We start from the raw sequence: 24,086 nt of genomic DNA on the forward strand, positions 1-24,086 counted from the left end.
ATATATGTCTCCCCTGTACTCTCTGCAAACAGCCAGGTGCTTCCCCAATATTTCAAAGACAGAAGTCATTCCCAAGATCCTCTATAGGCCTTCCATGCTGTTCCTTGTCTCTAGGTGCCTCTGACTAGATTTCAGCTTGTAGTAGGCCCGCACTGACAGAGCTGCACTGTCCCATGGGGTTTTCTAGGCTGTAATCTTGATGAATGAGGGCAGACTGGCAGAGCTTTTGCCTGTGGGTCTGAGTCACCGCTCTTTGGCCAAGCTGCTGAGCCCTTTGACCCACCGAGCCACAAGGGCTTCGATCAACTGGGCACCGCTCTGTGATGCCTCAAATGACAAGAGGAAGAACGCTCTCCGAGGGCGCCCAGACACAGGCGAGCGGTGGCGAATGTGCTCACTGCAGGCTCACCTGCTTTTGCCCTTGCCGTTCCAGCAATCATCCTCATTGCCGTTGCCCGCAGCCATCCTCTCGTCGTTGCAAACGCTGCTGGGAAGAGAGGACCAGAACTTCTTGGCCTGTTTCAGTTTCTCTTTGACATCAATAACCTAGTGAAGAAAAAGAAGAAAAAGAAATGAGATCTTTGTATAAAACAACACAAAGGCACTGATGGATGGGCCTTTTTCTCATTTCAAATGGCTCTCTAGAGTAATAAGCAAGTCATTCTTCAACTTTTCTGAAGATCACAACATGCAGATCCATTTTCCACTTCTAAGCACAGAATCATGTAAATGAATCTGTACTTGAAATGCAAGCTAGACCCACTATTCTACCTGCTCGTTTTAACTCCCATCTGGAGGTCAACCAGGTTCTGTGAGCCACAGGCGCAATGCTCAGACATTCCTATCTCTCATAGTCAGGGCCAAGTTCATCAATGAATCCCGATGCCACAACAAGTAAGCACTCAGTCTGGTGATGCAATAGCTAAGTTCTTGGCAATTAGCTGAGAGGGAAGTGGTTTGAATCCACCAGTGGTTCTGCAGAGCAAAAGCCTGGCAGTCTGGTTCTTTCAAGATTACAGCCTAGATTACCCTGTGGGGAAGTTCCACCCTGTCATACAGAATTGACTCAAAGGTGTACAACAACCCCATGAAAGCTGCTTGTCATTCCTCTCCTCCCCACGCCATCAGCTCCTGCTTCCGCAGGCTCCCTGGCCTGCAGTCCCCTCATCTGCTGTGCTGATTGGCCACTAAGTCATTGTGGTTCCATGTGTTAGCGAGTAAACTGCCTGTGAGATTTTCTTCTTGTAATCTTTACAGAAGCCGATTGTTGTCAAGTCGGAACTGACCCATAGCTGACTCTCTGGCGGGTTTTCAGAGGCAGTTAATTGCATGGGAGGAGACTGCCCATCCTTCTCCCATGGAGCAGCTGCTGGCCTCGAACCGTGTGCCTTCAGGATTGCAGAGCAGCTTCTGGCCACTAGGCCACCAGAGCTTCCTAAAGAAGCAGATAGCTAGGTCTTTTTTTTTTCTTCTGAGCCACTGGGTGGATTTAAGCCATCAGTTAGGAGGCAAGTACCAACTGCTTCATTCCCAGGCTCCTAGCTGTCTTTGTTACTGCAGTAGTAATAATACATCTTACATTTTACACTCTGGTAAGAGGCCTGAGACAATGCACATATAAACTCCTTCTTCTTTTCGGAGCATGGACCGCTCTCATTCACCCAAGCCTCCCAGGATGGACACACTGGAGATGCTCAGCAAAGGAAACTGACAAAGGCTGGACTTGCTGAGCTAGAATGTGAGAACTTCAGCTCTACTGACATATACAGAGAGCACTGACTTGATAAGTTCCACCTCAAATACCCAGACCTTGCGAGCCTACCAAGTAAGACTTCACTGCACACAAATGTGCTGCGGTTCCCTTGCATTAAAGCTCAAGGCATCAAGATAGCAAAACTCTCACCAGTCTGTCCAAGCTCGTGCCCGCGGCAGTGGTGGGGCGTTCCTCGGGATGGTAAGGTCGAAAGCGAGCGCTGAAAGAGCTTTCCGAGATGGAGCGGGAAATCCGGCCTGCCGGAAGGGGCTTGGGGGGACCACAACCCTGGAAAACCTGCATCAGAACAAGCGCAGTCACGTTCGGGAGGTCACATCACAAATGAGAAGGGACCCGCAGCCGCCACCCTCTACGCCATCTAGTCTCCCGCCTTCATTACCTTCTGAGACACCTGCACACTGTTCTCCTGCATGTTCATGATGGCATCTGAGATCTTCACGTCAATGGGATCCATGACCGATTCAATATTGAAAGGCCCCTCTAGCCTCTCCGCCACCATGAGCATGGCATCTAACAACAGTAATAACAGCAGAACAAGGAAATCATTAGCTCTGCCTTGGGCAATCAGTCTTGATTATTTCATTGGCTTTGTTTCCTGTGGGGCGATGGAGGAAGGCATCATAACTAATTCATGTTTTTATATCTATTTCCATCACACTAAACTGCATTCAGACATGAAGCGGCCTGCTTGAACGTGTGAAAGGGCCAGATGAATGCTTTGTTCTGCAGCAAGGAAACCCAATCAGGAATGTTCCATTATACTGATTACTCGTTCCTGCGCGCAGCAGCGGCTGACACTGCGAGACTCTGAGCTTGCACCCAGCTGACACAGCTAATGCTGCAGGTGGAATAAAAGGCCATTCCTCCCCGAGCCTTCCCAGGAGCTTCGTGCTTCAAGTTCCGTTTACAGACATCAGCATCAATATCAATCAGTTCAAATCCCGGTATGTCACTTCTTTCCGTATTGGAGAGAAACCCTCAGAAAAATAGATTTTCTATTGAAATGATTTTTCTAATCTAGTCTAATGAGTTTTTCCAAATGATGAGAGTCATGTCTGCTTTAAGATCAACTTCCCATTAAGATAGACATGCAATGGCCTCCATTTATTTGAGGGCAACACACCCATCTTAACCTATATTTTCCATGTGAACAGATGACATAAGACACTGCCCACTCATGGTCCCTCGTTCATCAATGACTCTACAAGGTGCATGCTGACTTGGGAGTCTACAATTTTCCAGTAAATAGTCAATCCCTTAAACAATATGTGTTTTCCTTGTTTCTTGCCATTTGTGGTTGCTGGTGAGCTCTGGTGGCATAGTCTGTAGGGAGTTGTGCTGCTACCTTGCCTCTCTGGTGGTTCAAATCCACCAGCTGCTCTGCAGGAGAAAAATGGTCAATCTGTGTGATTCAGTCTCACGAAAACCTGCAACTGTGAGTCAGTTCTGACACAGCAGCAGTGAATTTTAGTGGTTGTTGGGACTATGAGCCCTCCCAGTTTTGCCTGCTATCCCGTGTGCAAAACTAGATACTAGTTGGGCATGCATTCTTAGCGAAGAGATAAATGGTGCCCTGATGACAAGCAGCAACCTTTTAAAGAGGCCAGAATTAGCATGGTTAAGCCTTTATTTCCCAGTGCTTTCAGGTAGTTCAAGACCGTTAACAGGAAGAAGAATGCCCCGTCTATACTCCAAGAAGAGTATATGGAATAAGGATGACAGAACAAGAGTTGATGTCTGCAACAATGAATGACTGGAAACCCCAAGTCTCTGTAAACCTTCATTAAAATTAATTAAAAAAAAAAAAGTAAGTCCAAAGGAAGGGGAAGATGCAGGGAGGCTGAAAGTGTGAAGAAGGGGAAAGAATGGGGTCACAGCTTGGTTGTGTGAGGGAGGGAGTGAAGGAATCAGAAAAGATTCTGTGGGGACCTGAAAATACAGGGTAATAGTGAGTGTGAATCAACGGTGATTGATTTTATAAAACACAGTGCACGGGAATGATTGTATGAAGAACAAGGTTAATGAGGGAATGAATGAAATACATATATATGCATGAAATATAATATATACAAACTCCATATGTAAATCATATAAAATAAAAATACATTTTTTAAATAAAAAAAAAAGAGTTGATATCCTGGAACTGTGGTGTTGGAGAATAATAGTGAATATCCTATGGACTGTCAAAAGACCAAACAGATATATCTTGACGAAAGTTCAGACTGAGTGCTCCTTGGAGGTCAAGATGATAAAGCTTCATCTCATATACATACTTCAGGCATGTTGCTAGGAGAGGCTATTCCTTGGAGAAGGGCATCATGCTTGGAAAGGTGGAGAGTGGGAAAGAGTGGAAGACCCTCAACCAGGTGGATTGACATGGTGACTGCGGCCATGGGCTCTAGTGTATCAGGAAGTGTGAAGATGGCACAGGATCGGACAGAGTTCAGATCTGTTGTTTATAGGGTTACTACGGGTCATACTTGACCGCACCTAACACCCACCACAACATACTCTAAGAACACCCCAGTTGTGGAATGGTAGCCCAGCTGAACTTCCATCCAAACATTGACGTGGGCAAGGGTCTAGGCATCAATCAGCAGATCAATGGACTCCAATCTGGCCATCAAATTTCACCTTCAGCCTTGAGCCAGTGCTATGCAACATCTTAGAGCTTGAGGTCATTTCTCTCCGCTACGATTCTGATGTCACAAACCACAAAGATATTTCCGTGAAATGCAATGTTGGTGGGTTGGGGTGGTTTTTCTGAGTTTAGGTTGGTTTTTTTTTTTTTTTTTAAGATAATAACAAATGAAGTTTCTGATGGCATTGTGGTAAGCGCCAATAAAGTGATGCTTCAAACCTCTAAGTCAAAGCTGCCAGCACGAATATACCATTGTACTCGCGGAGAAGAGAAAAATGCTTTTGATGTGCTAGCAAAAGGAGACTTTTGTAAACAAGTGGGGCACAACTTCAATGTGTTCATCATTGTCAAAGCGTCAGCATGGCCACATAAGAAAGTGCATTCCTTCAGAGCAGAGAAGTCACTTGCTTCAGATTAAAAAAAAAAAAAAAAAGTAGACATTTAAATAAGAAAAAGGAAAACAACAAAACAAACCCAGTCCCAAAACCCCAGTGCATTTTGTAACCTCTTATTCCCCTAGTGGTGAAAAAAGGGCAGATCACTAATGTGTTTGTGAGCGACTGAAAGGAAACATAAACCCCAATTCTTCTGGCTGCTTGGCGGCTTTGTAAACTCTGCGCGGGCCGGCCGTACACAGGGGCCTGGGAATGGAGAGCCGGGCCTTTGTTGGGGCCGATGCCATGGCGTTGCGTGTTGCACGGCTGAGGAATGCAAGGGAGGACGCCTCCTGCCTGCAGCCAAAGCTTCCTCTAACCCCTGGGGAAAGTCATGATTAGCTATCAGTCGGGCTCTTCCTAGGTAGCAAGCCGGTCCTGATAAGAAGCTCCCAGAGAAAGCCAAAGGCGGCTGGGCAGGCGTTTTTGTTTTCTTCCATGGATCCAGGCCATAGGTCTTTGATTCTCGGACTATTTGACTGGCTCCTACCTCCTGCCAAGAACTGGCTAGTGTCCCCGCCAGCATGCTGATACCCAATTCTCGCTGGCAGCAACATGTGACATTAATAAGGCTGGCTCAGAGTCAAATGAATGTCAACACAACTCCACTATGTGATGGAGAAAAAGTCGCATCTAACCAGCCCGGTCACTTCTGCTGGTCCAGAAACAAATTTCCTCTGCGCCCCTGTTTGTGTGGTGGTGGTGGTGGTGGTGAGGGCTTATTGGTGTATTTTCCTAATGCAGATTGGTTTCACCTAACCAGTGTCTTATCAGATCCAGTGCAAGATGTGTGGACTGTGGCTCTGTCTTGATAAATGTTGACAAGGCTTCCATACTTACTAGCGAGTGACACTTGCTGGCTACTACAGATGCAGAAAGAGATTAAAGAGAATGGCATCAAGAAGGCAGGCTGGAAATACCCATCCTTAAAGCGGTGAGTACAACGGCATCATTTCAGGACACTGAGTCGCCCCCCCCTGTCAACAAAGCCTCCCCTTCTCACTCGGGATGGAGAGTGATGCCTCTTGCATTGTGCTGTCGAGAATCAGAAACCCACATCGTCAGGCTCCCGACAAAAGGCAGCTTCCCGACTTAACCCGGAGAACTGATTTCAAGAAGCTTGGAAGGGGGAAGCCCTTGACCATTCATTAAGTGCAGTCAAATGAAGGGGACAGAAAAATTCCTCGCAAAGAAAAAAAAAAGGGACAAGAGAGGTGGGTGGGGAGAATTCATACCAGTGACATGTAAATCAGGATGGAGTTCTACAACCTCAAAGCAGGTCAATTAAACTTTTGTGAAAAATTCATGGAGTTCAATGTGTGGATTTTTTTTTAAGAATAAGATTATTAGAAATAGAGGCTATTATATCCATGTTGGTAAAAACAAGGTCTGGGCATAGTTTATACACCTCATCCCTTCAAAAAATTATCCCTTAAAAGAACTTGGAGGGAAATGGGTTCCAGAACTCTATCAATTTCTACTTGGGCTGCATTGTCTTTTATTCCAAGATGATAAATGTAACTTTTTAAATACATGATGGTGACCATGTCTGCCTTGCTTTAGAGCAGCTGGTCGTGAACACTAATTAAGCAAGCCAGAGTATGGTTTTGATTTGTTCCGGACCTTCAAACTCTTGGAAAAATAATTTGTATTTTAATGCAAGGATATGAGGACTGTAGGTCTCGTTTCTGTTGGATAGCTGGGTATGTAAGATGGGAATGGAAAGTTCCAGAAACTAGCCCCTCTGCATATGGCCCCGTCCAAAAGAGAGCAAAACTAGATCATTCTCCTATCTTTCTGATCTCTCTGCCAAATTCTAGTCTATTATAAATATTTTAAAAAATGTGGCTTCATCAATATTCCAACCTCACTTCCACATACGCTTTGGGAATGTCATGTCACTGGATGTGGGGGTGTGTTTCTGTTGGGAACAGGCCTTCTCTTTCGTGGAATTCTGCTTTTCTGTGTGTAGAAGGGGCTTTTAGTTTTGTTTTGGGGTTGTTTTATTTTTGGTTGGTTTTTGTGTTGGTTTTTTTTCTCCAAGGTCTTCTAGCTTTGAGCTGTTTAGGCAACAATTGTGCTGAGGTGCTTAATATTCACATCCTTTTTTCCTTCTCCCCCTCCCCTTATGTCAGTGTTCTCAAGAATCTGTTGGAGCCAATTTATTGATGCACTTTCAAACAGAGTTAATATGGTAATTAGTTCTCATGCAGACTAAAAAGCATTCCCCAACCCACACCTCCCCTCCCCCACCCCCCCAAACAGAAACAAGCCAGCAAATTACATGCATGTTCCCATGATGTGGACAAATCAGTGCAAAAATAGGTGCTTAGAAAGACCCTCAAAATCTGTAATTAAGCAAAGAATGCTGGGTGGTGGATGGGGCAAAGTGAGCTGGGCTTGAGAAGCATTGCATGTGCAGGCCTCCTGGCTCCTGGTCTGCAGAGTTCCAACACTGGACACTTGGGCTTCAGGACCAAATTAGCTGATGACTAAACCAACTAACTCATTGCTGTTGAGTCAGAACTAACTCACAGCTGGCCCTCCAATGGCTTTTCAGAGGAAGTCAATTGCATGGGAGGAGATTGCCCATCTTTCTTCTGTGAAGCAGCTGGTGGGCTCGAACTGCCCGCCTTTGGGTCAGTAGTATAACTCTTCATCTGCTAGGCCAGACGTCAGAGCTCCCTAGTTAACAACTGGGTATTGAAATCAAGGGCCTTGTTCAAAAATCCCAGCAAACGCTGTAATAGACCAACCACTAGATGCACAAGTCTGGGTTGTGGTCACAGATTTCTAGGTGGAGGGGATATGCCCTTAGCTTCAAAATTATCATGGCAGTAACCTTCCCTTGGCAATCCAAGCAGTCTAAGATTGCTAAGTTCTCTGGAGAAATAGAATCCCTCCTTTCCACCACCAAATTTCAAGTGAGTCCAAACAGCCACCTGATCTAAGTACCAAGTTGGTCATCAGCCAGTCTGCCAAACAACCACAATGCAATAGCCACCTGGTCAGTATAGAGAGGGCTGGACTCCAGCGCTGACATGGCTACAGACCTATCGTGTGTGACCTTTGGCGTGAAATATCACAAAAAGCACTCTCTCGTTATTAAAACTTGGTAGTCACTATGTCTAATACCCTTAGAAATGTCACCATGAGTTTGCGGGAATATGCTGTGAGATGCCATATGCTCTCGGAGCGCAGTCAAAACAGCAGCAAACAGGAAATGATGACTAGGATTTTTACAGCTAGTAATGACAACATTCCTTGTAGCTTGAAGCAGGCTCGTCTCCACACACACTGATCGCGTGCTCACCTATGAAATTGTTCCACTCAAAATCCAGATCCCCTTGGTGGGCCAAACAGCCTCTCATGATGTTGGAGCAGTAGTTGTAGCATGGCTTCACGGTCACCAGGCCCCGGCAGTGGGAGCAGTAGGTCATTTTCAGCAGGGCATGGGTACACTGGGTTGTGGGATTTACCTGATGAGTGAGAAGGAAAAGAGAAGCTGAGTGGGGGGTGGGACACAGAAGTTGTCTGCTTATCAAGATGACAGTCAAGGGTTGCCCATGAATGGAACAAAAGAATGAGCTGCAACTGACCACCATTGACAGGCTAGACAGTTGCTGATGCTAGCTGCTATCCATCAGCCCCAATTCACGGCAGCCCCAGGCATAATGAAACAGAGCAGAGCCATCTCTATGACTGCTTACAGACAGGACTGTGGTGATCTGTAGGCTTTTCACTGGTTGTCTTTCCAATGTAGAGCACCAGGCCCACTTTCTAGTGTGGACATTCTGCTCAGACTTGTTCAGCAATCAAGTAACACACAAGCCTCTGCTGAGAGACAAGGAGTGGCTCTACCTGTGGTACAGCAGCAGGGATTCTAACTAGGACTAGAAAAGGTGAATTAAGAAAAGAGAGGTAAGGGCGGGGCTGAGTAAATGCCGGCTTACCATCTCTACCATCATCCGGTTTAGTCATCCAACAAGAAGAAATGAATATGAAATTCCAGCAATAAGAAATGAACAAAAGATTGGAGCTGAAGACCTTAAGTGCTTACTTTTTGCCCGTTGACCAGATAACTAGAACTATCTGCATTATCTATGCAGCATGGAGTTTTTATTATTTTTACCTAAAGATGTCTCTTTTTGGTAATGACAAACGTGTTTCTTAAAAAGCCTGTTTTTTCTCAATACACCTTTAAAGGTTTTTAAATTGTTTCATATCTGGTCAAGTTGAGATTTTTAAGAACCTCATTTTTAATTTGTAATAAAAGTTTACAACTTGATTTTTTCAAAAAAAGTCAACAAAACTGCAAGCACCTGTTAATAAAGGTCTTAAATAATAAAAAAAAGAAAAGAAAAGAGAGATAAGATGTGTGCTGAGGAGAAGGAGAGAGAGAGAGAGAGGAGGTTGCGTTGGCATTTCTCTCCCACTGTGAAAGCTCCCATTCTTTCTTTCTCTTTCCTTCCCCCTCCTCCACACAGTCACTTCAAATTATTCAGTATCTCAAAGTCCTTTAACAAACAGCTTTCCAGACTAAGCCCACTGTGAAACATAAGCTACAGTTATGGAACCTGCCCATCACTGTGTCTTTCTTTGCCAGACTGGAGCTCAAGCACATTTCCTTCAAGTCCACAGATGGCTGGCTCTTTGGACCTTAACCACCAGCCATACCACACTCCCACTCCCACTCCCACAGCCAAGACTTGGAGAGGTACCTATTGGGCTAAGAATATTGCAGAATTTAACACATGCTATATGATAGAACCACAAAAAGACATGGTTTGAATCCACTAGCTGCTCTGAGAGAGAAAGATGGGCAATCTCTTCCCATGAGATTTACTGTCTCTGTTAATCTGCTGCAGGGTCGGCTATGGGTCAGTTCAGACTCGATGATACACAAAACCAACAACAACATATGGGTAGAGCAGGATTGACTTTAGAAATGGGGGTGTAGGAAAGTCTTCCAAGGTTTGGGTGCAGTGAAACCTAGCACATTCAGGATAGACGGGGGGGGGAGGTTGGAAAGAGAGATAGGGCTTAAGTTAAATTTTTAAGACAGTCCTATAGTTAAGTGGGCAAAAGCTGAGAAAGCATCTCCGGCAGAAGAATGAAATAAACAAAAGCTAGAAGATGGTGTGCTGGGGCATATGGAATTATGAAGCTTAGACAGGTAGAAGAATGTGTGAGAAAGATCATGTTTTGGATGGATTTGAATGCCAGGCAAGAACAGAAAAGCCATCTGTCAGGCTATAGGGAGCTATTCAGAGTTCACAAGGATGGAAGCAATCCTGGAGTCAGGTTGGTCTGACAGAGAAATGGAACTGATTTTCATCTTTCTAGTTTTCTAAGGAAGAGCCCTGATGATGCAGTAGTTAAATGCTCAACTGCTAAACAAAAGCTTAGTGTTCCAAAGCACCCATTTGCTCCCTACCTAGGAGAAATCTGGTGATCTGTTCCCATAAAGAAAAGCCGATTTGTCAGTATTGACTCCACAGCATTTAACAACAACAAAATGGGTTTTGAAAGATAAATTGACTCGAGAACATTATAGTTGATTCCATCTTTCCCTCACTCCCACTCGTGCTCAGAAATGATCAGGGGTATAATCGTACACTGGCAGCTAAAAAATTCTGAAGTTTTCTCATTCCCTTTCCTTCACCCTCCTTGTTGGAGGTTAATACTAAAAGGTTAGAGCAGTCTTCTCTATCAGTACAAGCAATTTTTTAAATACTGATTTCTAGAAGCAAAAATGACCACAGAGCAGGTGAGGTGCATTTCCAGGCCACCCTGCAACCAGGTATCTGTTCCCTATGGCCATTTCTTCTCAGTGGTGCTCTTGGGAACAAGAAGAGGGGATTAGTACTCTCAGGAGCACAATTTAACTGCCAGACACACACTCACCCTCAATATTCCACAGAGAACTTTAGCTCAGAAAATTAAGAAATATCCAACAGAAAGACAGTAATTATTAAATACACAGAGATCAATGTTCCCTATGAAGAGTCTTCTACAGTTTTAACTAGCCCCAAGTGTTTTCCTCAGCCTCACATGAATATTATTAACTATGAATTCATGTACAGTAAAATCTTGGCTAACCAACACCCTGGAAGAATAGCCTTCCTGGGTAGCTCATAGTTCATTCCTTTAAAGTCACAGATTGTTAGGACTTTGATACTTTTCTGCCCTTCCATTTTATAGATGAGCAAACAGGCCTGAAGTGAGGACATGGTCCAGGAACCATAGGATTAAAGATGTCTTAGAGTTGGAAAGTACCCTAGAGAGCATGACTGAAGGGCTTACATGTAAGAGATAAGGACACTGAAGCTCAACAGATTAAATGAGTTGCTGAGGGTCACCTGGCTATGCCAGATTCTAGCACTACACCTTATCAAACATTTGTGACAAAAAGCATTCCAAATTGTGTCACATTTTCCTGTCTTCTTAAAAAGAAGTTATGATACTCTTAATCTTAAGATACTGGGTGCTCTCATCTTTATTTTCAGTAGAGTTCTCCCTGGAGGTTCCTAACTAGATGGATTTGAATGGTAAAGAGTTCAATAAATGACTGACCAAACATCATATGGCAACAGGTAGCATATTTGAAAGTGACGCTTATGAGAAGATCATGTCAAAGTAAGACGAGATATACAAAGCTACTAGTACCAAATCGCCCTAAAGGACTGACTATAACAGGATTTGTTTAGGTAGCAAGACAAATCAGAATTTTTATTTTAAGATATGGAACCTGTTCTACAAAATCCAAAGAAGTTCCAATGTATTGTTATTTAGGAAACGAGCAAGTATTTTCAAGGCAGTTACAGTGGAGAAACATTTTTCCCCACCAAGTACGTCCTTTCCCATTTCCTTTCGTTTTTTTTACATCTAAGAAACAGCCCACTTGAGTCTCAGTTTAATTGTAAGCCAAACCATTTGCGCAGTAAACCCTGTAGTACCCCCTCTAAAACAGGCTGATGGAGGTTCAAGTTTTCAAAACAGAGACAACAGTAAATGACACAGTAGGGTTTTATTAAAGGAAGATTATGAAGCTTGGTTTGGCGGAGCGGTTCCATTTCATTCTTTGGCTAAGTACTGGCTCATGCTCTGCACATGATTTGTTGTGTAACTCCTAAAAATGATCACAAGGAACTCAGCTATAACATGCTATGAAAACACTAAATAAGACCAGAAGTGAAGAGAGAGATGGGGAAGTTATAAGAAAACTGGGATGAGAAAGGACATATGAAATTCCAAAGTTGGAGACAATCTGTCTTGCGTCTTACAAGCACTAATCAGACCACCATGTAAAACAGTTCATATGAAGGGAATTCAGAACCTGGGAAGTAAATCCTTCAAGTGGGATGAGACCCTGGCATAAGGAGCAGAGTTTTTAAACAGTTCTGAGATCTAAAGAAATAGGAGAACTAAAAGTCCCTTGTGATGCCTCAGCCCCCCTTGAGGAATAATGTCAATAATGTCCCCACCCTCCACAATCTGATCAAGCTCAAGATGTGACCCAGTGGATTGAGGAGTAGTCTGACTTTTAACTCTGAACTCTGCCAGCAAGGAAACAAAATAGCTACTTTTTCTTTGGGATTTCCCAGGGCATCTCAATAGGCAGGAATGCAAGTTGGTCAAAGAGCCAAAAGGTGTGCCACTGCCACAGGAAGAACTAGCCAAATAGTAGCATGGTACTTCCATTCTCACTCATTCTTGAAGTTAGGGACCAAAGTTCAACATCTCTTGAACTGAGTGATGGCTCTTGTGGTCATATTGTAATAGACAAGGTACACGCTCTTGATGGTCTGTCTCCCTGCCAGGCCAGAGGCAAATCTTTCATGTATGACCAAAGGTAACAATGGATAGATTTATACTTTGTTCTGGAGCTTTGTGTATTTTGAAGAGGAACTCACTTTCATATATACTCTACTCCCTTATACCCCTGAATATCAATTACTCAGATCTCTCAAATAGTTTCATAGTTGTTGATGTGTATTTACTCCAGAAGACTAAAGACCAAGTGGTTGACCACGCCACACAAAAATTGATAAAAGGATAATACTACTCTGAGGTCTTCCTTGAGGCCTTGCCTCTTACACTGAGCAATCCCATGACTACTTTGGGACACAGCTCTTTTTTTCCCTTTTTTTAAAACTAATTTTAATAAACATTTACAGAGATTTTGGATTTCCATTCATTCACTGCCGCACTTTTCTCCCAGCCCACCCCTCTCCACCAGTTCGCTCCCCTCCCCGAAAAGAAAAAAAAAAATCCCTTCATTGGTATACAATTCCCCTATCCCTTCCCCCTCACCCCCCACCCCGAGTACACTTCTCTATGCAACCTTAATTCTGGGTTCCTGTGCTAACCATAATACTCAGCTCTTGACTGAACTTTGGGATAGTTTCCTTTTGTTTAGATGTTCGGTAGTGGCTTCCAGAATCCTTGGGATTGGAGTAAACGGTGAGAGCTGATTGCTTTTTCAAAAGTCATTTACTCCACCTATCTGAAAGTTAAAATAGTTGCTTCACAAAATGACATGAGGGAAGTACAAGAAAACAATGAGCTGCTCTCTGCATCTTTGAGCAAACACCACAAATAATGGGTTTAATGGTCACAGAGAAAAATATTTACCTTGTTTGATTTCACCATCATAAAGACTTGATATAATGATACAAGAGTAAAAAAAAACCCCGTCTATTCCATGCCAGAGCTCTCTACTAATGCCATGAAGTCATATCTGACTCGGGCTGGTGGATTCTAACTGCATGCCTTTAGCTCACTTCTGTCCCCACGAGGCCACCAGAGCTCCTAATGTGAGACTTTACAGAGCATACACTATCTATCAGGTGCTGTTTCTTAAGTATTCATATTTTACTATGTAATTTATAAATGTGTTAATTCATCTTAAGCCTCAAAAATAATTGCACAAGGTATGCATTATCATTTCATTGTACAGAAGATGAAGCAAAGAACCAAAAACATGATGGGACTTCTACAAGGCTTTCCAGGAAAAGAGGGAGCCAAGAACTGAACCCAGGCAGTTCAGCTTCAGAGTATGGACACTTGGCTTCTCCGCTGGAGAGCCAAATGGTTTCTTTTCAGCAACAAGCTAAAAAAGTTGAAGGCTGCATAAGGTTCTGGTCCTTCTTCCCCATTTCCAGGGTCTCCATACACTTAGCTGTGTGGCTGGATGCTGTCACGTGAGAATGTACTGTTTTCCTAGTTGGCTAACCAAATAAATCCATTTTTAAGTTTGAGTGCAATTGGATTTGATAATTCTACACGGAACAGTATTTGACTAGCTCCTTGAATGAGAACACATAGTTTAATAAAGCAATAATGACTTAGGGGGTCAGCATTGGGTCCTGAAAACCATTCAAAGTGCTACCAGGGTGAGGAAAATCACCGTACACATGTGCATGTGAAAACACATAGTCCACTCACGAGAATGTGTTCACAAAGAATTCAGATGATCAAGAAAAGACCTCTGGTCTGGACACATGCGATATATATGAATGACCTTAGAGAACATTATGCTGAGCAAAATAAGTCAACTGCAAAAGGACAAAGGCTATATGCTCTCACGTATATAAAATAAGCAAAACCATGTGTTCCAACAGAGTGTTCATTATTTATCCCCTTTTCTCAGTCCACCCCCAAACTGCAATGTCAGTCCTGTTTTATCACACTGCTGTTATGCAGTATTTGACCTCTTGTGACTGAGATATCTCACTCAGCATAATGTCCTCCAGGGTCACCCATTTTGTACAATATTTCATGAGTTCCTTGCTTTTCAGTTTTGCACATTATTCTATTGTGTGACTATACCACAGTTTTTAAAGTAAAGAACTGTTTAAAAGGAGTGTATGATTAGGCATCATTTGTATTAAAAGAGTCCAGAATAAGAGATGCTTAGCAAAGTGAACTGGAGGAGGGGCTGCAGCTGAAGGAAATTATGCAACAATGAATGAATTTTTTTAAGTGAACTGGTGGGGGGGGGAGGGAGGTAAACATGCAACCATGAATGCACGAAAATCCAATTTTTCTGTTAACCTTTGTTAAAAGCACAATTAAAAGCTGGGGGGAAAAAGAAGCAAAAACAGAAATGAGAGATAATCAGGGGCTATCAGGAGTGGGATGGAGGAGAGGAACGGGAGGTTTATGTTTTAGGGGTCACTGAGGTTGTATTAATGGAGGTGGGGTGATCTGGAAAATACCAGCACAGGTAGTAGATTATGAAGAAGGTAATTAGTGTCATGGAATTGAACATATGGAAGAAAAGAAAAGAAAGAACTGCTGGACCGGGACAAGTTCCATTGAATGAAACACACCAGGAAACAATGTGCATTTTACTCCAAGTTTTTTCAAATGCTAAAGAACTGTTGCTAATGTAGCGGGGGCGGCGGGGGGAATTATCAATTCCTTCTAGAAAGCGGACCATTGTTTATGTAAGAAAAAAGGTTTTGACGTTATTTACAGAAGAACCAGAAGGTTTGATTTGTTTGTTTGGGGGGGATGTCAGTATGACTGAGATCATCTGGACTCAATACTCTCATATTAACGAAAATCAAAGTCATCGATCCATGACGGCAGTACGTTAATACCCAATTTCCAAGCCTTGCAAAATTCTTCGAAATGGACCAAGGTCTCCCCAAATGTGAAGCCTGCGCTAGGAAATGCCTTGGAATTGAGATTTTAGGAGCTGCTTTATGTTCCATGCTAAAAGGTGCTGGAGAGGGCAGGAGAGAAGGTAGATTTCCTTTGGAATTCATTAAGACTTTTAATATCCTTGCCCTCTTCATGATACACACTTACCATGCCATCTGCACTCTCTCTATTACATGCCTTTTTCACAGAAGTCCCTTTCTGTGCAATGGTTCTTTTAATAGAGATTTTTCTACTAAGTAACCTGCATTTTGCAAACACCACATTAAAAATGACTGCAAGCAGCCTATAAGAAGAGGTGGGGGGAAACAACAACAACAACAAAAAAAACCCCAAATGTTAGAGCAGAGTTCTTCACTCAGCCTGGATTTCATTTCGGTAATTTAGAGCGAGCCTTAAGCCACATCACACAGTAATGACAGTCAACAGGCTGCACAAGTTAAAAACACATTTCCTTTTAGTTTATTCCAGCTCCTCTCATACATTCATTGAAGCCATTTCTTTCTTCTTTTTTGCAGTCAATAGTACCAAACAAACAGAAAAGGTTTAGATTTTTATCTGTTGCTTGGTAACATAAGCACGCAATAAAAATAACAGGAAATATTTCCCAATGTTATGGTAAGAGAGAGATAGGAAACCCAAACTTGCCGTGGGATGAGTTTACTCAACAGCTTCCTAACTAGTTTTGAATTTCACACACACACACACACACACACACACACACACACACACACACACACACACACGGGGAGGGGAGGGGAGGGAGATAACCCTATTACTCTGATTTGAAAAATAGAGCCAAATATAGGGGATAAAGTAAGATTCACTCAGGCCTATTTGTGGTCACACTGTAGATCGAAACGAAGCTCAATGGGACTCAGTTCTGATTTACCAAAGCATCTCCTTCAAGAATGTGCTATCTTTGAGAAGATGTCATTTCAACCAATTTGGACCTTTGACATCTTCCACACTCTTAGCATCCCGATTCACACCTCAACAAGACAAAGCTTGGGCCTGATTCTTGATTCCCACTGTGGGCTGCTAGCCGTTAAGGTGGTCAGTGTTAGGGGAGGAGTGCATGAATGTGTACACTGTGCTTCTTTAAAGCGTGTGGTATTGATCACTGGGGGGGGGGAATGTACCTAGTTATAAATACATCATATTGATTTACATTCATCACGTGAACTTGTGGAAATGGCAAAATCATTTGGGAATATTCTTATAGATATGGAGTATTCTTATAGGTGGAGTGGAGCGAGAGAGAGAGAGAAATGAAGCAGGGACTTAGCACTGGAAATGGTTTTCAGTGTAGGGCAGTGATTCAGAAGTCATGATGCTAAGGCCCTGAGTTCTAATTATAGCCCCTGTAGTTTAGGGTGGGGGTGTAGACATAGTGCTATTATGTCCGTGTTAATTGAAACCATGAGAACACGGTTCTCCCTGGCATAGGAGCTATTAATTTTCATGGTGCATGTAACCACTTGTGCATTTCTGAAAGACCACAACAGGCTTCACCCTTCCAGGCAAAACTGCTGCTACAAGCAGGTAAATACAAAATAAATCATGCACCATGGCAAATAAAGATAGAATACGCAATACAAAGATGTGTAGCACCAGGGTATTCTGGAGCCATCTGGTACTTATTAAGGAAATTTTCTTGAAGTCTGAATTGTAAAACTCAATGGTGTGAACGAAAGTCACTTGCTGTTTGGTCCCAGAAGACATGAAGCAAGACAAGTGTACTTCCATTCAAAAGTGCCATACTCTAAAAAAAAAAATTAATTAAAAAGTGCCATAATCTCACAGTCTGTGAAGCTTGCTGGTGCTAAGGCTTGTTGCTGTATACCATCAAGTTGGAACCGATGCACAGCTGACCCTCCAGCAGGTTTTCAGAGACAGTAAATCACATGAGAGGAGAATGTCCAGCCTTCTCCCTCAGAGCAGCTAACAGATTGAAACTGCTTGCCTTTGGGATTGCACTGTTAAGGCTTGTTGTTGTTGTTATGTGCCATCAAGTCACCTTCAACTCACAGTGACCCTATGTATGATAGCTCTGAAGCCTGCCCTGTCCTGAGCCACTCTCACTGACTCTGACACACTCACCCCCATTCCACCAATTACCATATCAATCCATTTCATCTGCGGTCTCCCTCTTCTGCGCTGTCCGTCCACCCTTCCGACGAGCATGATGCCCATCTCCAAGTGCCAATCCCTCCTGGGATTGCCCAGTATGTGAGGCAGAGCTTCAAAATCCTAGCCTCCAAGGAAAAACTTGGTTTAACCCTCTCCAGTATAGACCTATTTGTTTTCTTGGTGGTCCATGGTATATTCAATACTCTTCTCCAGCACCACAACTTGAAGGCATCAAATTCTTCTTCTGTCACCCTTAGTCACTGTCCAGCTCTCTGATGCACAGCAAGTAATTGTGAAGACCGTGGCCTGGATCTGCTGAGGTCTCAAGTGCTACCCTTTTGTTACAGAAGTGGACTAGGAGAAGGCAGGACATTCCAATCTTCAAGAGCAAGTGAGAATACTTAGGAGTTAAGTCTGCAGTCAGTAGCTCTCAGACCACAGGAAGTGTTCCATATTTGACTTTCAAGACTTCTTTGTGGGTGAAGTGGGGGAAACGGCTCTCTCTTCCATGAGGAAAAACATTTCTCAGACCCAGTGTGATTTATTCTACTGGGCAACACAAAAAGCATTTCTTGAGTTGTTCTAGTTCTACCTACAAACTTCATTTGGCAGGATGTTTTCCACATGGAAAAACATTGCTTGAGTAGCCACGCTGGTAAACCATCCCATCTATTTAAAATCTCAGACGCAGATTTGACAATGTGCTCAACGTTTTTCTACCTTTTCCAAATACCACAAACCAAAGCCACTGTCATGAAAGCAATTCCAACTCACAGAGACCCTGTAGGACAGCACAGAACTGTTTTACAGGGCTTTTCAACTGTACTCTCTATGGACGCAGGCTGCCTCATCTTTCTTGTTAGGAAATTAGAATTGCTGACTTTGTTAGCAGGCCAGAGCTTAATCCACTGTGCCATGAAGAATCCACTCCCATTAACTCTTAAATTAAAAACTGGTCTATTTGCTGCTGTTAGTCATGCTCCAAAAAGTAATGTAATGACTCTTTCCTCAAGTGTGCATTCCATATGATAGATTTTTACATAACTTGGAATTCAACGTTTTCCAAAACCCGATTTCATACCTATGCATTTTATTATTATGTAATTTAGAAAACATACCCTTGGATGGTTGGAGGGGTTGATTTCAAGTCACTCATTAAGTCAACAAGAAGCTCAGCAGTGATACAGAAACATTATTTTAAGAAAGGAAAACAAACACTCAAAAAAAATATAATAAAAACCCACTAAAACCAGAAAACAAAACGCACATCCAACTCCAAATGCAACACATAAGTAGCCATGAAAAATTACTTTCAACTACATCAGCAGGTAATAGTTTTCCTAGGAAAGGAGCCTTGCTGGTATTGTGAGTTATGTATGCTGTGCTACCAACTGACAGGCTGGTGGTTCGAATCAGCTGCTCAGAAATGAAAGGTGGGCAGTCTCTCCGTGAGAACAGGAACAGACTTGAAGGAAGTAGGTTTGGCTTTTTTGGTTGTTCTTCCTCTACATAAATTAAGTTCTGGAACTTGCCTTCATTTATTTATTTTTTTAAAAATTTTTATTTTATTACTTGTGTGTGTGTGTGTGTGTGTGTGTGTGTGTGTGTGTGAGTGTACCGTCAAATCAGATCTGACTGGTACAGGAGGAGATTGTCCCTCCTTCCCCGGCAGAGTATCTGGTGGATTTGAACCATGCGCCTCTGGGATTGTAGTTGCAGCTCCTTGCCACTAGGCCACCAGAGCTCCCCTGCCTTCATTTATTTTTATGTATGCAAATGCCTACGTTAGGCAGATAAAAAACAAATCTAATGAATACGGAAGCGAGAGCAATTCAAAAAAGCTTTAAGGGGTTATGTAGAAAGTTGCCCTTTCAAAGAAATGAATAAAAGGAACATAGGAACTTGCTGTTCAGCTTTTTAAAAAAAAAAAAAAATAAAATCATACAAGAAATGTTAAAGTTGACTGTGACTTTAAGTGACATCCTCATTATTACATAGGTGGGAGATTTGACTCTTAATTATCAAATCTCATTGATTTCCCACAGTTACTTTGGAGAACTCTGTCAAAAAGGATGTACTAGAAGATTCAACAACTGCCTCTTCTTCCTACCTGGGAGGAGGCGTGGCAAAGCAAACATCTTCTAACCTGTACTATTGTCTCGAAGCCTCTCTGTTTTGGCCTCCCCCCATCATTACTATAGCCACACTGTGCCCCCACTTTAGGGGTTTCTCAGTTCCCTAATCTGGCTCCAACTACACAAAGTGTATAGCGATCCACTTTTGAACACGTACGAGGCTGCTGGGCTGTCAAGTCTCTCCCTTCCATAAGAGCGCGCACACGCAGACGTTCCAACCACACAGCAGAGCCAGAATGTGCTGGACGATGGCAAGTGTGTGCGGGCAACTACGATGTAGATGGCTTTGATCTGGATCAGCCGGACACCGTTTAGGGACACTGACATGAGCATCTCCAAGATTAATCATGGTTGCAGAGGTTGGCAGGAGCTCAGGAACCAGACTATTCCTTTAATTATAACAATCATCTCCTCACTTACCTTCACCCACTCTCATACCAAAACCAACCTACCGGCATCAGGTTGATGCTGACTCACAGCCACTCTAGACATAGGACATGGTACAACTGCCCCGTAGGGTTCCAAAGCTGTACATTATTTACAGGAGCAGAATCTTTCTCCTTCAGAACCGCCGGTGCATTCAGATTGCAGCCTCTTTTGGGATAGCAGCAAAATACTTGAACATCATACCACCAGGCCTTCGAGCCGCATCGTCATAAAACCAAAGCCCAATGTTGTCTACTTAATTCTGACTCCTACTGACCCCACAGAACAGAGCAGAACGTTCTCATTTCCAAGGCTCTAAATCGTTTTGGAAGCAGAATGCCACATTCTTCCCTTTGACTCACAGCCCTAGAGCTGTAACCACCCCACCAGCTAATATGATGAAAATACCAGGAGGACCAGAAGTGGATGGAAACCTACGGAAAATTACTTGTTTCCCAACAATTCGTGGCCCTGAGAGGACAGAGAGAACAAGAAAACCTCTAAGAATGAATGGGGCCAGGTGGAGGCTGAGGGATGAGGATGTGCAGGGGGAGGGGGAGGATTAATCATGGGGTTGTGCAATTTGATGGGGGGGTTGGGGAAATGGGAAGAATCTGTTCTGGAAAACAATGTAGTCTAATTTTGTAAATAAACTATAATAATAATAATAATAATTTAAAATATATATAAAGCTTAAACAATGGGGCCAACCAAGTAATCCTGACTCTCATCCAACTCTAGTATGCAATCTGTTAGCACTTAGCTCCTAAGCACTCTTATTCTTTAGAATCCCCACTCTCTGACGAATGCGCACTTCCTCTCTCACAAGGGTGAAGGTACATGCTAGTCTGCCAAGGACAGTCCTGGTTGCTTATTAACAATTAGGCTCAGACAACAGTAACTCCTTCTGTCTGGGTATGAATGTTAATAAGCACCTCAGGGGCTGGGCATAACTGTCTCAGTTTAGACAATAAATTATATGGTCACCCAACTAAAACTGGACTCTGAGAAGCCATCATGGTTGACATTTTAGGGCTTGCACTGCTGTCCAGGTTTGACTCGGACCACTTCTCTGGACCTTTCAGGCACCAAATGGCCTAAATAGACGTCTTTGTGCCTCCAGACTTGTAGCAACAGGTGGCAGGTTGGCTCTTCCTTTCCTTTGCCAGCCTAAAGGCAACACCACCAAGATTAACCTTGTCAATAACTTTGTCCTGGTATTCTTGCCTTCACGTGTGCTGATTCATGGAAAGGTAGAGAGCGAGAGACCTTCCATGTTTACATTTCAGTTTGTGGAAGTGAGACAGTAGCAGAACCACTCCCCCTCCTGAAATTTCACTCAAACAGCATATTATCAAGGAAGAGAAAGCGAAAAACCTCTGGTAGAACCAAGAAGGACACAGAATCTCTCCTCCTTGAAAAGCCTTCATCTTAGCCAGTCCTAAGCTAAAAAAAAAAGAAGAAGAAGAAAAGTCTAAAGAGAACCTGTCTACTCAAACCCCTCTAGTTAACAAAAGAAAACAGATTCATTTAACCAGCCCCCCGGTCATAGATCCCAATTCCTGCACTAGCAATCTTATAAATACAAAAAGAAAAGATTCAGTAATATCTGCTTCCCTAAGTATTAAAACCAAGGAATCCCTGTGGGGCAGGTCTATTCTGTAACACATCATGAGTCATAATCAACTCAAAGGCAACAGACAATCCCAACTTGGAAAGCCAGAGTCAAGAGCAGTGTGGTCCACGGTAATCACTGAAAGTTGTCTTCTACAGAGATCTGAGCACATCCTGTAACAAAGAAATGGAAGTTCACGGGTAGTCAACGCTTTTCTAGACCGTAATCAAGGCAAAGGCTCAAAAGAAAGGACCAAGAGTGTGTATGCTTCTTTCTCTTGAGGAGAAGTAGAACAAGAGGCAGAACCATTTCTAAAGCTCAGGTTCCAAAGCAAGCACACCCCACCATTTCTAGGAATCCAAGGAAATCACTGAAATGAGTATTAGCTCTCCTCACAGTGTTGTCTGTTGATCTAAAACACATAGATGTAAAGATAAAGTCTGAGAGGGAAGAGAGAGAGAAGGGAGCAGGAAAGGGGAGAGGATGAAAGAAGTGACAAGGCTGCTTGTGAGCCAGGGGAATTCTAGGGGCTTAACTTTGCTCCTTTTCCACCCCCCTCCCCAACTTCCTGTCAAAATGAAAGGAAACCAAGCAAAAACTCAAAGCCAAAGCACTTACCACAGAGACTTTGCTCACGACATCTCTTGCTACTGCTAAGCCTTGTGCGAAAGTACGGGCTGCGACAAAGGCCCGGGTGACCTGCAGCTTCAGTTTCCGAGGGACATCTCCAAAGGGCTTCAGCTGCTCCGTGTACTTGCTCACACATTCCAGATACTCATCTGTGAAGTGGTACTGGGAGTTCACCAGGCGGAACATGCGCTCCAGAAGGCGAGCCCAGAAGTCATTTAGCATTTCTTCCAGGTTCACATTCCCCACCACATAGTAGCGCTTCAACTCCACGAAGAGATCTTTGAATAGCTCCGAGTTTTGCATGTACAGGCGGCCGTATGTCTTCACAAACATGTCATTCAGGGATTTCTCTGCATTTTCAAGTAGTTCTTTGAAGAATTCTAAAAGAAAAACAAAACAAAACAAAACAATAACCCACAATAAAGAGAAAGAAGGGGAGGGGAGGAAGGAGGATTGTCAGTAATTAAAGATATGCTTTTTAGGTGAATTTCAAAATGAAGCCAATCATCATGTTTGACTGGAAAATGCACTTGTTTGTAGATGGGGGCATTCCTTTCAGGGAAGCTGGCACCTCTGATCATTCATTGTAGTCTCTGGTGGGGGGCTGCTTGGCTGGTAATGGAAACTTGGTTTGAGCCCACCCAGAGTGCCTCACAAGAAAGGCCAGGCAATCTACATCTCAAAACAAAACTACCATCAACCAGTGAAAATCATCTGAACTTAGCTGTTCCGACACAGGGTTGCCACAGGAGTCCAAACTCACTTCTTGATGGCAATTGTTTCGTTGGTTAGCTGTTGTTTGTTTGTTTTGGTTGTGTTTTGTTTTTTTTTTTAATTTGAGGTGGGAGGTATAGTTTATTAATGAAAGGAAACTGAAGTCTGAAAATCACATGTGTGACTAAGTGAAAAAGACAGGAAAGTAAAAGTTTCTCAGAAACACACACACACACACACACACACACACACACACACACGCGCGCGCGCGCGCGCACTCTTCTCTTTCACCCCGACTAGAATCAAGCCCAGAATTAACTGTGGCACTCCTCAAACCACAAACTGACATTAAGACAAGTGCTTACAAAAGGTATTGATTCGTGAGGTCCCAGACTTTGTCCTCTCCTCTTCATTTATCTACATGACACCAAGAAAACTATCCAGAAAAGGTTTCAAGACCAGGAAGCACGATAAAGCGGCTCCCTGGTGGTGCAGGAGTTAAGCACTTGGCAGCTAACTGAAAGACAGGTCTGTTGTTCAATCCCACAGCTACTCTGTAAGAAAAAAGGCATGGCCTTCCTCTCCTAGGAAAGATTAAACCAAGATCGTTTCCATCACATTGATTCACACTCAGAGTGATTCTCAAGGGCCAGAAGACTACAGCTTGGAAGGTCAATGGGGCCGGTCCACTCTATCACACGGGATTACTGTGTTCCGCTCTATCACCCTGGATTACCGGGAGTCGGAATGGACTCGAGAACAATGGTTGAGAAGCGAGTAGATACATTTTCTGAAAATAAATGCTCAAGTGTTCCCTGTGACATTAGCACATACTGGGGTGTCTGAGTTGGACTCAGGTGTCTAAAGAAGGCACAGAATAAAAAAAAAAAATACAGAAAATAAATAAAAAACA

The 24,086-nt window shown here is 43.2% G+C and overlaps 1 protein-coding gene across 1 annotated transcript in view; it reads right to left on the bottom strand.

The window, feature by feature from the left end:
* The window catches only part of GPC4 (glypican 4), a 145,925-nt gene that overhangs the window by 1,497 nt on the left and 120,342 nt on the right, over positions 1-24,086 (bottom strand). Inside the window, exons 3-7 of the mRNA XM_006881806.1 lie at positions 22,448-22,839; positions 8,163-8,328; positions 2,154-2,284; positions 1,904-2,050; positions 410-546 (exon numbers count right to left, since the gene is read on the bottom strand). Of these exons, the coding sequence (XP_006881868.1) occupies positions 410-546; positions 1,904-2,050; positions 2,154-2,284; positions 8,163-8,328; positions 22,448-22,839 (973 nt within the window). The remainder of the gene's footprint in view (positions 1-409; positions 547-1,903; positions 2,051-2,153; positions 2,285-8,162; positions 8,329-22,447; positions 22,840-24,086) is intronic.

Source organism: Elephantulus edwardii, unplaced genomic scaffold, assembly GCF_000299155.1.
Source record: "Elephantulus edwardii isolate Elephantulus edwardi_28Jun2011 unplaced genomic scaffold, EleEdw1.0 scaffold00016, whole genome shotgun sequence".
Lineage (NCBI taxonomy): Eukaryota > Metazoa > Chordata > Mammalia > Macroscelidea > Macroscelididae > Elephantulus > Elephantulus edwardii.